The sequence below is a fragment of the Carettochelys insculpta genome, chromosome 2, assembly GCF_033958435.1.
Source record: "Carettochelys insculpta isolate YL-2023 chromosome 2, ASM3395843v1, whole genome shotgun sequence".
Lineage (NCBI taxonomy): Eukaryota > Metazoa > Chordata > Testudines > Carettochelyidae > Carettochelys > Carettochelys insculpta.
Window position 1 is genome coordinate 61,233,157 of NC_134138.1, and position 14,767 is coordinate 61,247,923.

The following is a 14,767-nucleotide window of genomic DNA, read 5'->3' on the forward strand; positions in this document are numbered from 1 at the left end:
AAATCAGGACATGCTTAGTAGTGATTTAACCTCCCAGCTAGCTGCCTGATGACAGCAATGTCCAAGGACATGCACCAGGGGAAGCAAGCACCAGTAATCAGCAGGGACATAGAACTTTTCTGGACCCATGACCTGCAGCAGGGAGAGAGGGCACCGCTGGCCCTGCGGCTGTGGCAGGAATTGACAGCTCCTCCAGCCCCAGAGCTGTGGTCAGGAAAAAGAGCTCTCCCAGCCCTGGGGCCGTGGCAGGAACTGAAAGCTTCTGTGGCCCCAGACATGTGGCAAGGAGAGAGAGCTCCTTTGGCCCTGGGGCTGGAGAGGCTTATTCTCTCCTGAAGTCTCAGAGCTGAAGGAGCTCTGTGATTCTACTGCAGCCAACTATTTGAGGACACATGTATTCAGATGGTTCCAAAGCATATACATTTTGGCTGAAATGGTGAGCATACCACTGTTTCTATCTAATGAATATGATATGTGTGTGTGTTGAGATTCATGTGTATAATATGTGTGTTTAATATGTACCTCCAAAAGCAGTCAAATTTGAGTTCCTGCACATGCCCTACTAACTTCGATTACAACATGAAGACTTGGGGGGTTATTTCATTTTAGACATCTCACTCAAAGCTAACAGATATCTGGCATAGCACTAAGGAGATGATATAGTGTCCACAAAGAGAACTTGAGCATTATTTACATGTCAATTTAGAATAAAGTTGCCATAAGCACATTATAAATGCACTTTGACCTTTTATTATATTATATTAAACAACAAATTATTTTCTACGGATTGTTCTCAGTATAGGTTTGATTTCTGCTCAAAACTAATACTCATGTTTCCTGCAAGAATAAGAAAACTGGTTCAAATTAACTAAGCCACCTCAGGCCTGGTCTATGCTAGGGAACAAAGTCAATCCCAAATGCGCAATTCTAGCTCTGCCACTAGCATAACTAGAATCGACATATCATGATCAACTTCATTCCCTGGTGTAGATGAGAGCTCTTTGGGCCTGTGCTGATGTCCGTTACTCCACATGAGAGCATGGAGTACCAGAGTCAAAGGCCAAGCCCAGAGAGACAGATTTTGTCTTTTCTTCACAGATGCGGGAAAATCGAACCCTGGAGGACTGACTGCTGCACATTGAATGCCAGGTAAGTATAGACATACCCTCAGTCTTTACAAACTTTTATAGCTGAACATGAACCAAATATTCCAAAAGTTTCAAAGAAATTTGGATTTATTTTAAAACTGTGATTAACTCTGGTATGCGTTTATAGTATCTAGTTACAAGAAAACCTGAAAGTTGCAAAATATTGTTTCTGAGATTTCCAGTCTGAGGGCTTGCACACTTTTTTCCAATGCATGAAGCACCCTTCAATCGTTACTATCTATTTGTGGAACGCCTCAAGATCTATTTAAAACCAGGATCTAGCACACAGGGCAGACATGAATTGTTACTTGCCACTACCACCTGACTCTAACAAGAGGAGAATAATTATTATTCTCCAGTTCATTTGCTATATACCTGATCGTCCAATGGTAGTTCACTGAAGGCTGGAATATATTTAGCCCACTCCACAAGGACCAAGAGCTGCTGCTTCATAGATTCACAGACATCACTAATACTGGCAATTTTCTTAATGTTTATGTCAGTACTAGCACCAGGACTTGAGACTGGGATCTATCCATGTTGAGCAAAAAAACAAACAAAAATAAATATACCATGTTAATATTCCATATTTGTTACTGTGTTTCCACTGTCTTGTAGTACATTTAAGCAAAACACAGAAGCAAGAATGCATATTACTGGAAAACTCTCTGCTTATGTAAAGAGGACCAACATGCGTATACATGACAATTTGTATCCCTCCTAGTAACTACTAAGGTACACTGTACCATGATAGTGGACTCTTATTATTATATTTTTAGAATATCTTCTCTTTCTGAAAGATAACTATTATTTGTAATGTTTTTAATTTTCATTATTTTTTTGCCTTTAAAATGGATGACATTTACCTCACATTAAAAAGAAACAGCTGGGAAGGGAAAGTAACAAAGTTATAGGCATACAAAGATAAAAGGGAAATATCTATTTTCATTGACAAGATAAGTATCATTAACCCTAGAAGGTGAATTAGACTTTTTAGATGCCTAAAGCAGAAAGACTTGTAATGATGTGAACCAGTATGGAATGAAGCTGGGATGTTTCAGAAAATGTACTAATAGGAGTGTATAGCAGGCCACCCGCAGTGCACAGTGTTCTGTGAAACACAGAGAGAGGAATCTTTCTGAGTCTGGTACTAGAAAGCTTTTGTATGATCGCTGAGCCAAATCATGACATTCTTAATGACTTTCTAAGGAAAGGAACAATACCTAGCTTGCTATCAAGCAACACAGGCAAGATGACTGAATACAAAAGTAAAGCTGAAACTAGGAAAAACTTCTGCCTTAGACCTATGTCATCCATCATGCTAGAAAAACCTGCACAGGAACAATGCAATGGAGTTTCAAGCTAATCTCCCCTCTGGAGGTTGTGGGGCAGCGTGATTTTACTACTAAGGAGCAAGTAAATGGTTTGGATCACGCACTTTGCAACTACCAAAACCTCATGGTGAATTCTTACTATACTGCAGAGCACACAAGGGATGGGATTTATAAGGCCTGTGGCTTGCACATAAATTTGTATCCTGAAATACTGTGAAACCAAATACAGTAAACTCTTTCACATCTGGCAACCCCAGGAGTGAGAGGTTGGTGGATGTTCAAATGTACCGCTTAATAGAGAGGTGGTTGCAGGATCTCTGACAGGAGGGCAGGGGACCCTGACAGCCCTGCGGCTGGGAGCTGGCTGGGGTGCAGAGCCCTGCTGCCAGCTCCAGCCCCAAGAAGCCAGCTGCCACAGGGGAGAACTCCAGCAGCTCCAGAACCAGAGACTGAATTGGGGTGCCGGGTTAGGGGGAACTCCAGCAGTCCCAGGGCTGGGGGAACTCAGCCGGGGGGCAGAGCTCTGCTGGAAGCCCTAGTGCTGGGAGCCAGCCAGACCCGGGAGAACTCTGGCAGCCTCAGGGTGAGGAGAACACCAGCGAGAAGCAGAGCTCTGCTGGCAGCCCTGGGGCTGGAAGCCAGACAAAGTGCCAAGCTCCACCAGCAGCTACAGCCCCAGGGACCCAGCTGGGGCTTGGAGAACCCCAGCAGCCCCAGGGCTAGGAGCCCCTCCAGCAGCGTGTGGGGAGGTAAGGCAAGTGCTGAGCAGATTGCCCCAGGGGTGATCAGTTCAGAAAAATCATGTTTGTGCTGGTTATTTGAGAGTTCAGGTTGAATGAATACCAGATAACACAGAGTTTACTGTGTGAGCAAGGTGTACTGATATATAACTAAGTAACTGTGGATTAGATTTGCATTTGTTAATGTCTGTAAATATTGATTTCACTACATGCACAAACCAATGGAAAAATATCTCTATTGATAAAACAACATTTACAGTTAGGTGAAGTGAGAAAAAATGCTGCTTGAGAACTTACTGTATTAGGAGTTGATTTAAGGATATTTACTTTGTATATTTTGGCATGTGATGTTGGATCTCTGTGTTTTAACAGTCATAAAGCACTAACTTTTTTAAACTGAATGTCTAGGGTCATTGAATATTGTTTGAACCTCCCATGATCTGACTCCCTCGTAATTTCCATGTAATGTAAATCATTAAAAATGGGAACAAATGCTTAAAAATAAACATCAATATTCCATGAAAATGCTCTGTGGCTACATCTACACTAAGAGAAATCTTCGAAATAGCCATGAAAATGGCCATTTCGAAGAACACTAATGAGGTGCTGAAATACATATTCATCACCTCATTAGCCTGCCACTGGCCGTGGCACTTCAAAATTGCTGGTTTTCGCTCCCGCGCGGCTCATCTAGAGGGGGCTTCTTTTCGAAAGGACCCTGCCAACTTCAAAATCCCCTTATTAGCAGAGCTGTACGGGAGCGAAAAGTGGCAATTTCAAAGTGCCGTGGCCGGCTGCATGCTAATGAGGGGCTCAATATGCATTTCAGCACCTCATTAGTGTTCTTTGAAATGGCCATTAGCATGGCTATTTCAAAGCTTTCTCTTAGTGTAGACATGGCCTCTGTGTATAAAAAAGCTTTTCCTCAGGGCTGACAGACTGATGTCATCACGCAAATGATGTCTGTCTGCTGCACAGGGGGCCAAGGTGCGGAGAGGGGCTGGGGCAGAGCAGAAGGCCCCGGCAAGGCCAGGGCAGGCTGCATGGCTCTCCAACTCCCCCCAAAAAAGCTGGAGGTGGCCACATGACTCCCTGACCTCCCCCCCAGAAAGACTGAGATTAAGCATTCAGCTCCCTGACCCTCCAGAAAGACTGGCACTGACTACACAGATCCCTAAGCTCTCTTTCCATGGAAGAGAAAGGGGTTGGCGAGTATAGCGAGCAGGGGCGCAGCCCCCTAGAGTTTTTTTTTTTTTTTAATTAATTCTGTCAAGACTATAGAAAACCAACTGAACATCAGCTCCCAATCTTATGCTGTAGATAAGAGGGTGAATATAATCCTCGGGTGCATTATCAGGGAAATACCACTTAGGAGTCGGAAGGTAGCGTAACCTCTGCACGTGGCCTCAGAGAAAGCACTGTGGCAATACTGAGCCCAGTTCTGGTGTGCTCACTTCAAAGAGAATGTTGAACAATTGGAAAGGGTTCAGAAAAGAGACACAAAAAGATTTCAAAGTCTGGAAAACGTGCTTTATAGTGAGAGATTTAAGAAGCTCCATCTATGTAGTTTGTCCAAAAGAAGGTTACATGTTTTTGATCATGGACTACAAATACAGAAATGGGAAAGAGACTTCCTGCAGAAGATGGCTCTTTAGTCTAGCAGAAAAAGACATTAACTAGTCCTAATGTTTGGAGGCTGAAGCTAAATAAATTCAGACTAAAAACAAGGGGTAAATTTACAAGTGAGGATAACTAATGGTCTGAATTATTTATTTAAGGGTATAGTATGTACTTCATCACTCTAAGCCTGTGGTGTCCAATACACTGGCCACTCTCCTCATGTGGTGAAGGGGACACTGCGGTGTGGAGAATAAGGGAAGCTGCACATGTGGCTCCGAGCCACACATATGGTATGCCCTCCATCCATTCCACCCACTCTGTGCATGCTCCTCACCACTTGGTGGGAGAGGCGCATGGTGGCAGTGGGGGAAGTTCCCGAGGGCCCAGACCAGAGATGCGGGGCTCCTGAGGCCTGGTGTGACCCCAGTGGCCCTGGCCTGAAGCCACCTGGCTCCTGCGGCCCTAGCAGCCCTGGCTTCAGCCGTGGTGGCTCCTGTGAGCCACCAGCATATTCAGAGCGGAGGCAGAACTGATTTCAGGGCCTAACGAGCTAGTTGGTCACCCAGGCCCTCCACTTTCAAGGGGCTGCCAAAAAGCCGATCTGGTGTGTTGGGCTCAGCTGTTGTCTCAGCCAGCTTTCACCCACACTGTGCACTCCCGAGTGGGAACTACTACTGGGCCAGCCCCTGCCACTCTGTCCGCGCTCCCTGGCAGCCCCCACCATGCTGCACACTATGAGATTGGGCCAGCTGCTGGGCGTGCAGCTGGGATGCAGCACTGGGCTAAGAGTTATTATGGGTGCTATCATTTCCAAGTGGCCGATGAAATTTGCTCAGGGCTGCCAATTGGCTAGGTCCAGCCCTCAGTGGAGCGGGTTGATCTGGGAGTGCCTGGCTCTTGGAGAGTGGGAGAGCATTCAGTTAGAGCAGGCGGAAGCTAGGGAGGCCTGGCTCAGAGGGAGGGAGAGGGCATTTATTTAGAGTGGGGCAGGGGAGGGGCCTTGTGGTGAATATGCAAGGAAAACAACCACAAGTGTGGAGATCCTTGAATTGGTATTAGACTCCACTGCTCTAAGACTTTAAATCAAAACTGGGAGACTTTATAAATGATATGCTACAGCTCACAGATAAGTTGAAGCAGAAATTACTGGGTCAGGTTCTATGGCATGTAAGGCAGCCTGGGATGAGAGCTAAAAGTTAGAGCACACATAGCAATTCAGCCATTAATTAGGTTGATATTGTTGGAAGTGTGTCATAAATGGACATGGGCATGAGCTGCAAACTTTGGACCCAAACATTCCAGAGTGAAGGGTATTTGGATTTAGTGCTTTTGTTTAGAGCCATATGGAGAAAGATGCAACTGGGATAGATGAAGATGAGGACTTTTCCCTGAGTTTGGGATTGTTTACTTGGATGCTTCAGGCCTGGCTGCAATTATTCAGCTCAGTCTTTAGAAAAAAAGAATAAGAAGGCACTATCCTTAAGTATTTATCTTTGCTGATTTGTTTCTATGCCTATAAGGCTACGTCTACACGTGCACCCAACTTCGAAATAGCTTATTTCGATGTTGCGACATCGAAATAGGCTATTTCGATGAATAACGTCTACACGTCCTCCAGGGCTGGCAACGTCGATGTTCAACTTCGACGTTGCTCAGCCCAACATCGAAATAGGCACAGCGAGGGAACGTCTACACGCCAAAGTAGCACACATCGAAATAAGGGAGCCAGGCACAGCTGCAGACAGGGTCACGGGGCGGACTCAACAGCAAGTCGCTCCCTTAAAGGGCCCCTCCCAGACACACTTTCATTAAACAGTGCAAGATACACAGAGCCAACAACTAGTTGCAGACCCTGTATATGCAGCACGGACCCCCAGCTGCAGCAGCAGCAGCCAGAAGCCCTGGGCTAAGGGCTGCTGCCCACGGTGACCACAGAGCCCCGCAAGGGCTGGAGAGAGAGTATCTCTCAACCCCCCAGCTGATGGCCGCCATGGAGGACCCCGCTATTTCGATGTTGCGGGACGCGGATCGTCTACACGTCCCTACTTCGATGTTGAACGTCGAAGTAGGGCGCTATTCCCATCCCCTCATGGGGTTAGCGACTTCGACGTCTCGCCGCCTAACGTCGATTTCAACTTCGAAATAGCGCCCGACGCGTGTAGACGTGACGGGCGCTATTTCGAAGTTAGTGCCGCTACTTCGAAGTAGCGTGCACGTGTAGACGCAGCTTAAATGTTCAATGTGCCTATCACGCCTTCTGAGCATGATCCTACTATGAAAGATTAGTTTATTTGTTTGTAAACCTGAGTTTGAAATATGAAATATGAATTAGTTTGTACAATAAGAAAATAATAATACATCAGGTCCGGCTAAAAGTTACTTAAAGCCTAACATTCTAAAAAATAATACGGGAAATACAAATACCATTGCAGAGGCTTTTTCATTGACTTCTCTGGGCAGGTGTGCTACCAAAGTACCGGCCTAGTGGGTTTAAGTAGCTAATGTTGTTCTTTTAGTTAAGTAAGAAACAAAGAAGGATCCAAGAAATTTTACAGCTTATGGACGTTTCTGAAGAGAAGATCCCTTCTACAAAAGCAGCTTACAAAGGACAAGATTACAAACTTCTGGGGATATATCACTCAGTGTAAAACAGTCAGCACAACTCATGAAGTGAAGATGGTAGCAGTTGCACTCCGAGTAAGTTAGTAAGAGATAAGAGAGTGAGAAATCAATTATTGTGATTTATTTGAGTTACAGGAAAGCAGTGGGTACTGTTCTACTCAACAATGATTAGATAAAAATGAAACCAGAGGAAAATGTAGTGCCAACTAGACAAAAGAGTTCAAAAGCAGGATGAGAATAGGTTCAGTATTTAGACCATTTTTGTTAACCTTATTAGGGTTTAATAAAATGCAAACATTAACATTGGGAGTGCCAAAGGAGCCTAACTAAGGGAGTTAGGTTAAAATGTGTTGGATGTCAGACATTTATCTCTGTTAAGCTCCATTGAAAATCCCAGCCTCAAGGACCAGAAAGAGATCATTGAGTGCCTGAGAGAGTACTCAGTTTGAAAGTAAGGGGTTCATACATAGAGCAATATTAAGGAAGAAAACTAGGACATATTGTACCTAACACATGATGACTTTTCTTAAGTGACCTTTTTACTGGCTTCTTCATCAGAAACAGAAGTATTTTCCTTATTATTAATACTTACTTTAGGAAGAAACAAGTAGATTGTGTTTTTGGAAGCAGACAGAACATTCGTTGTCTCAATAGTCTTACTTTATACAAAGAGAAATAAGAAATATTTAACTATGACAAAATAGGAAAGGGTGTTAAATAATTTCATGCTGGATCACTGTACCTGCCGAGAAAGAGCCTCAGCTTGTGACAATGTGTTAATAGAAGGACTGTTGCTGCCATCAAATGTGCTCCTTCTTGTACTTATTCTGTCCCGTTCATTTTGTACAGCTGGAAAAGAATAATCATGTCATTTATTTGCTCATAGGTAGTGTTGTTGAACAGAATTTCAGAGGGCTGTTATATAACTATGTGAATGTCAAGGTATGACATCCAAAGAGGACCTTGAAGTTTCAGCTCTGAGACAGTCTGGGAAAGAGTGACAAGAAATGATGTACATTGCTTATTCATGTCATAATGTCTGTCACTAAAATTATTATTTTCTAACTATTGCTAGGGAGCACTTTTATGATTGGGCTTTATTGCAGCAGATTTGCATGCTTTCAACTTTGAACTCAACAATACTCTGTAATTTGATTGGTTTGCCCCTCCTCCATTCTTAATTAATGAAGCCTTATGATATAGAGCTCACAGTCCTTTATGTTAAGGGTACAGAACCATCACTGACAGAATGTCTCAGTCACAGAAATTCAGATATGTCTGCTAATGCTTTCCTGTGTGAAATGCTGAAACAAAGGTGAATAATGAACTTTAATCCATCTGTAAGGTAATTCTAAGCCTGTTATATTTGGCTTCTCTTTAGGGACATTTAAATTCCTGCCAGTTTATATAACATTAAGTAAGCAAAAATATTCCAAGCAGGTGGGTTTTGTCTCATAAGGCTCAGGAAAGCTAGCCTAAAAGGCTTTGGATAAGGAACCTTAATGAGCACAGACAGGGCTTATTAAGTAACAAGGCTTACTTTTTAATTCATGTGGAAGAGGATAAATAAAACTATCAATCAGATTTCTGAAAACCTCAAAATATATCCAAGGTTAGATCAAGGAGAGAATGAGCACTGCACTGATGTGCATCTTTCTTTATTGCACTAGGAATCTCATCACCATTTAGGAGTAGCAGTTTTATTTCCAATGATATGTTTGTTATTATGGGGGGGCGGGATCTACATTACACTGGTTCAATCATAGCATGAAAGGCTTCAGTAAAAAATTCTCTCTCTCCACTGCACAGTATCCCATAGTTTATATGATGAATGAGCACACACTATTCCAGGGGTACACTAGCTTTTTTGCCAAGAACATTTACTCATAGTCCTATTATTAGGGTCATAAAAAGAAATGTCACAAAGTGTTCAACACTAATGTGTTAAATGCTCATGTAGAGATGAAACAAGAATTATGACAATTTTTTTAATTGGAGAAACACAAGGCCCATTCACTTAGTATCACAAAAAGGAGGTTACTAAGTACAAAATTAATTACAATAATGTCAACATCAAATGAGACCAGAAGACGCAAGAGGAGAAACTGATGGCCAAATTCTAATGTTAGATTTTGCCATGCCATCTGCTGGCTGAGCATAGAAATGCCAGTACTCCCTTACTCTGTTTCCTTCCCCAGGATGGGTCTCTACAACTGTCCCCACACTAGTATGTGTTGGAGGTGTGGCTTACTTCTCAAACCAAGTCACAAACACATATAATCCCTTCGATGGTAGAGAATTTCCAAGCTAAAATTCTACACAAACCAAAAAGGTTCCTCCATCCTTCAGGGTTTCACTTCTGCCTGCCCTTCGGACTCTGTTCTCAGCCCATTTTCTAAGCTCTCTCTGAATCTCTCCTTACTCCAAGATAGAACACTTACCCCCACCCCATCCAGATTGGTTCCCCAGAATACCCAGCCTCCTGCTCATGCTGGCTCAGGGCCTTCCATAACAGCCTTCCAATTTGTTACAGCAACGAAGGGTCCTGTGGCACCTTATACACTAACAGAAGTTTTGAGCATGAGCTTTCGTGAGCACAGACACTTCGTCAGATGCTGGTCTTGGAAATCTGCAGGGCCAGGTATAAATAAGCCAGAGCAAGGGTGGGGATAACAAGGTTAGCTCAGTCAGCAAGGGTGAGGCTTACTACCAGCAGTTGATCTGGAGGTGTGAACACCAAGGGAGTGGAAGCTGCTTCTGTATTTAGCCAGCCATTCGCAGTCTTTGTTTAAGCCAGAGCTGAGGGCGTGGAATTTGCAGATGAATTGTAGCTCAGAAATTTCTCTTTGGAGTCTGGTCCTGAAATTTCTTTGCTGTAGGATAGCTACTTTTAAGTCTGCTACTGTGTGGCCTGGGAGATTGAAGTGCTCCCCTACGGGTTTTTGTATATTGCCATTTCTGATATCTGATTTGTGTGCGTTTATTCTTTTACGTAGAGACTGTCCAGTTTGTCCAATGTATATAGGAGAGGGGCATTGCTGGCACATGATGGCATAAATTATATTGGTAGATGTGCAGCTGAATGAACCCTGAGTTAGAGTGACTGTGGTGCGGTGTATATACTAACCAGCAACTATACACCGCACCACAGTCACTCTAACTCAGGGACCCATCCATGCAACAAACCTCATTGCCAGCTCTGCCCACATATCTACACCAGCAACACCATTACAGGATGTAACCATATCAGCCACACCATCGTGGGTTCATTCAGCTGCACATCTACCAATATAATTTATGCCATCATGTGCCAGCAATGCCCCTCTGCTATATACATCAGACAAACTGGACAGTCTCTACGTAAAAGAATAAACGCACACAAATCAGATATCAGAAATGGCAATATACAAAAACCCGTAGGAGAGCACTTCAATCTCCCAGGCCACACAGTAGCAGACTTAAAAGTAGCTATCCTACAGCAAAGAAATTTCAGGACCAGACTCCAAAGAGAAATTTCTGAGCTACAATTCATCTGCAAATTCCACGCCCTCAGCTCTGGCTTAAACAAAGACTGCGAATGGCTGGCTAAATACAGAAGCAGCTTCCACTCCCTTGGTGTTCACACCTCCAGATCAACTGCTGGTAGTAAGCCTCACCCTTGCTGACTGAGCTAACCTTGTTATCCCCACCCTTGCTCTGGCTTATTTATACCTGGCCCTGCAGATTTCCAAGACCAGCATCTGATGAAGTGAGTCTGTGCTCACGAAAGCTCATGCTCAGAACTTTTCTGTTAGTCTATAAGGTGCCACAGGACCCTTCGTTGCTGTTACAGATCCAGACTAACACGGCTACCCCTCCTATATTTCCAATTTGTTGTTGTCCTAGCACACTGACAGATCTCTCTTACTCCTTTTATAAGGACCAGGTGCCCATTAAGCTATCATTTGGCTGTGCAGTCTTGCCGTCTCAGGCTGGGAAGTAGCAAATTAATTAAAGCAGAAGTATGGCTGGCCCCATATCCTCTTACAAAGGCTGCGTCTACACGTGCACGCTACTTTGAAGTAGCGGCACCAACTTGAAATAGCGCCCGTCACGTCTACACGCGTCAGGCGCTATTTCGAAGTTAACTTCGACATTAGGCGGCGAGACGTCGAAGTCGCTAACCTCATGAGGAGATAGGAATAGCGCCCTACTTCGACGTTCAACGTCGAAGTAGGGACAGTGTAGACGATCCGCGTCCCACAACGTCGAAATTGCCGGGTCCTCCATGGCGGCCATCAGCTGGGGGGTTGAGAGACGCTCTCTCCAGCCCCTCAGCTCACTGGTGGCCGCATGGAGCGGCCCCTTAAAGGTCCCCTCTCCCGCCCTGACTGCAGGAGGCTGAGGCAACGTGCAGGCTCCTGCCTGCACCCGCGGCGAGCCTGCACAGCCCTCAGCCCCTGACACCGGCCATGGCTGCCCAGCAGCCCCCCCAGCGCCCCCAGGGGACCCCCCCCCAAGGGCAGCCAGAGCAGCCAGGGCAGCCAGAGGGCCACGCAGTCTGGGAAGCGGCAGCGGGGCCCCTCTTGGACGGAGGCCGAGATGCGGGACCTGCTGGGGCTCTGGAGCGAGGAGGAGGTGCTCCAGGTAATGGGGAGCAAGAGGCGGAACGCAGATGCGTTCGCTTGGCTGGCCGATGGCCTGGCTGCCCGGGGTCACCCTGCCCGCACTCCTGACCACGTCCGCAGTAAGGTCAAGGAGCTGCGGCAGGGTTACGCCCGGGCCCGGGATGTGGCCAGCCGATCTGGGGCCGCCCCCGGCACTTGCCCCTTTTACAGGGAGCTCAGGGACATCCTGGGCTCCCGGCACACCTCCTCCCCTCCGGCCACCCTTGACACCTCGGCTGACGAGCCCGAGCAGGCCCTGCAGACGGACTCCGCCCCGGAGGCAAGCCCTGCACCCCGGGGGCCCCCCCCGGAGGCCACCCCCGGGACATCGCGGCAGGAGGAGGAGGAGGAGGAGGAGGGGGGCTCCTCCTCCGCAGAATCCAGCCTGCAGATCCTCCTCCTGCCATCCCGGAGCAGCAGCAGGGCCTCCGACCCCCGGGGATCTCCGGACCGTGGGAGCGGACCCACAGGTAGGTACCCCTCTCTGGTGGACACCCCGGGGCTTGAGGGGCGGGGGGAACAGAGATGTGTCCAGGGCCCCCCACACGCTCACATGGCCATGGCCCCAAGGACACTAGGGCCATGGCCCTCACAGCACTGCAGCCATCAGCCCCTGCCCCCTGCCACCATGCATGACAGTGCCATGCCCCATCCCCGGGCCAGGGGGGAGCGGAACCTCGAGGGGCCCCCGGGCGGAGGGGGTGGGACACCCCGCAGCAGCAGCATGTGATGGAGTGGGGGGAGTGCCAAAGGGAGACTCAGGCTACATATGAGCCACCAGAGCCGAGGAGCTCCCAGGGCCAAAGGAGGATCCTGGCGCTACAGCTGGCAGGTGACACCTCTGCCCTGAGCAAACAGGAGGGAGGAGCCAAGCTGGCTTGGAATTGGGGGGCGAGGGCGGGGGCCACAGGTAGAGGCTAGGGGAAGGGAGAGCTGGTAGGCAGCCAGCCAGAGGAGGGGGAAAGCTGCATCCCAGAGGGGCCCCCCTTGGGGTCTTCTCCCCACGACGGGTTGGAAGGACTGTCTCTTCCGACAGCTGGTGCTGTCACTCCTGCCAGAAACTGGCCATCTGTGGCCTAAGAAACCTCTCCTGCTCTCAGACCCTGCGGGGTGAAGTGAGAGTCGCTCCCACCAGGGGACGGGCTGCAGGGCAGGGGGACCCCTGAACCCCATCCATCACAGCAGCATCTCCCGGGGACGGGGATGGGGAACCTGCAGCACAGGGCGGGGGGCACAAAGGCCACGGCTCGGGGCCCACACTAATGCCTGTCTCCATTCTTCTTTCCCCCCTCCTCTCCCTCCTGTGTCCTGCACCTGCACCTGCACCATCCGAAGGACCGGAAGAGAGCGCCGGCGAGGCATCGGTTGTCCCGGAGAGCCCTCCGGGACCCTCGCTCCAGGGCAGCCCCTCGGCCGAGGAACCACCGGCCCCGCGGAGGGCCAGACGGCGGACCCCGCGCCTGCTACCGGCGGCGGCCACGGACCCCCAGCTGCTGGCCATCCTCCGCTGGCAGCTGGAGGTGTCGGAGCAGCACCTCCGGCTGCAGGAGCAGGTGCTGGCCTGGCGCAGGGAGGCATGGGGGGCCTATATGGAGACCATCAACCAGCTGGTTGACTACCTGGCCCCCCATGCCGCGCCGGCCGAGCCACCGCCCGCCATGCCCGCTCCTGCAGCCCCACCACCAGCTGCTCCAGCCATCGCCGGGCCGTCCGCCGTCGCCCCACCACCTCCCCGCGAGGGCCACCGCGCCGAGGGACCCCTGGAGCCACCCGAGACTCGCCGGCGCCGCTACCTTCCGGTGGAGCCCGCTCCCACCCAGCCGCGGACCAGACTGCAGGCCCGGCGGAGCTCCCGGCCGGGCACGCCCAGTGCTGGGCTGTAGGGGCGAGGGGCCCGGGACGTGGCCCCCCCCCTTGTTGGACAGACTTTGGGGACTGCTTTATGTTACTGCCCCTGTTTGCCCCATCCCCCCCTGTAAATAGTTCTCCCCGTTCTCCTCCCTGCTTTTCTTTTTTGTTGATGGCGCACAGTTCTCTGCTTTGTTGTTGTATATTGTTTTATTTGTGCACATCTTGCTTTTGTTGAACGTTTGTCCCTCCTTTTTGGTTTCTGTTTCACATATGTATTTATTTACAAAAAAAAAAAAAATTCGTTAAGACAAAAAAAACATTTACGTTCACCCACAAGTTCGTGCTGTCATTTCTCCTGGACAAGTGGGGGGGGGCGGTGGGGTGCTCCATGGTGTGGGCGTTGGGGCAGGAGTGTGGGGGAGGAAGGGGTGGGCAGTAGGGGGCCTGGCCAGAGTTCACCCCGCGGCCTGTTGCTCGAAGTGGGCCCGCAGGGCCTCCCGGACCCGGGTCCCCTCTGGGTCCACCTGCCGACTGGGGGCAGCAGGTGGCTGCACGTGTGCCCTGCCGGCCTGCGCGGCCCAGCCCTGAAGAAAGCTCTCCCCCTTGCTCTCCACGAGGTTGTGCAGGGCGCAGCAGGCACCCACAATCTTTGGGATGTTGTTGGGGCTGGCATCCAGGCGGGTCAGGAGACATCGCCAGCGTCCCTTGAGGCGGCCAAATGAGCGCTCCACCACCTGGCGCGCACGGTTCAGGCGCTCGTTGAAGCACTCCTGGCTGGCGGAGAGGTGGCCCGTGTAGGGGCGCAT

The 14,767-nt window shown here is 48.8% G+C and overlaps 1 protein-coding gene across 3 annotated transcripts in view; it reads right to left on the reverse strand.

Annotated features, from left to right (window-relative positions):
* HNF4G (hepatocyte nuclear factor 4 gamma) overlaps positions 1–14,767 on the reverse strand; it is a 107,018-nt gene that overhangs the window by 11,353 nt on the left and 80,898 nt on the right. For all 3 annotated transcript variants that reach the window (XM_074985726.1, XM_074985725.1, XM_074985727.1), the window contains 2 exons: positions 8,207–8,313; positions 1,524–1,679 (listed from right to left, as the gene is read on the reverse strand). In XM_074985726.1, the coding sequence (XP_074841827.1) occupies positions 1,524–1,679; positions 8,207–8,313 (263 nt within the window). The remainder of the gene's footprint in view (positions 1–1,523; positions 1,680–8,206; positions 8,314–14,767) is intronic.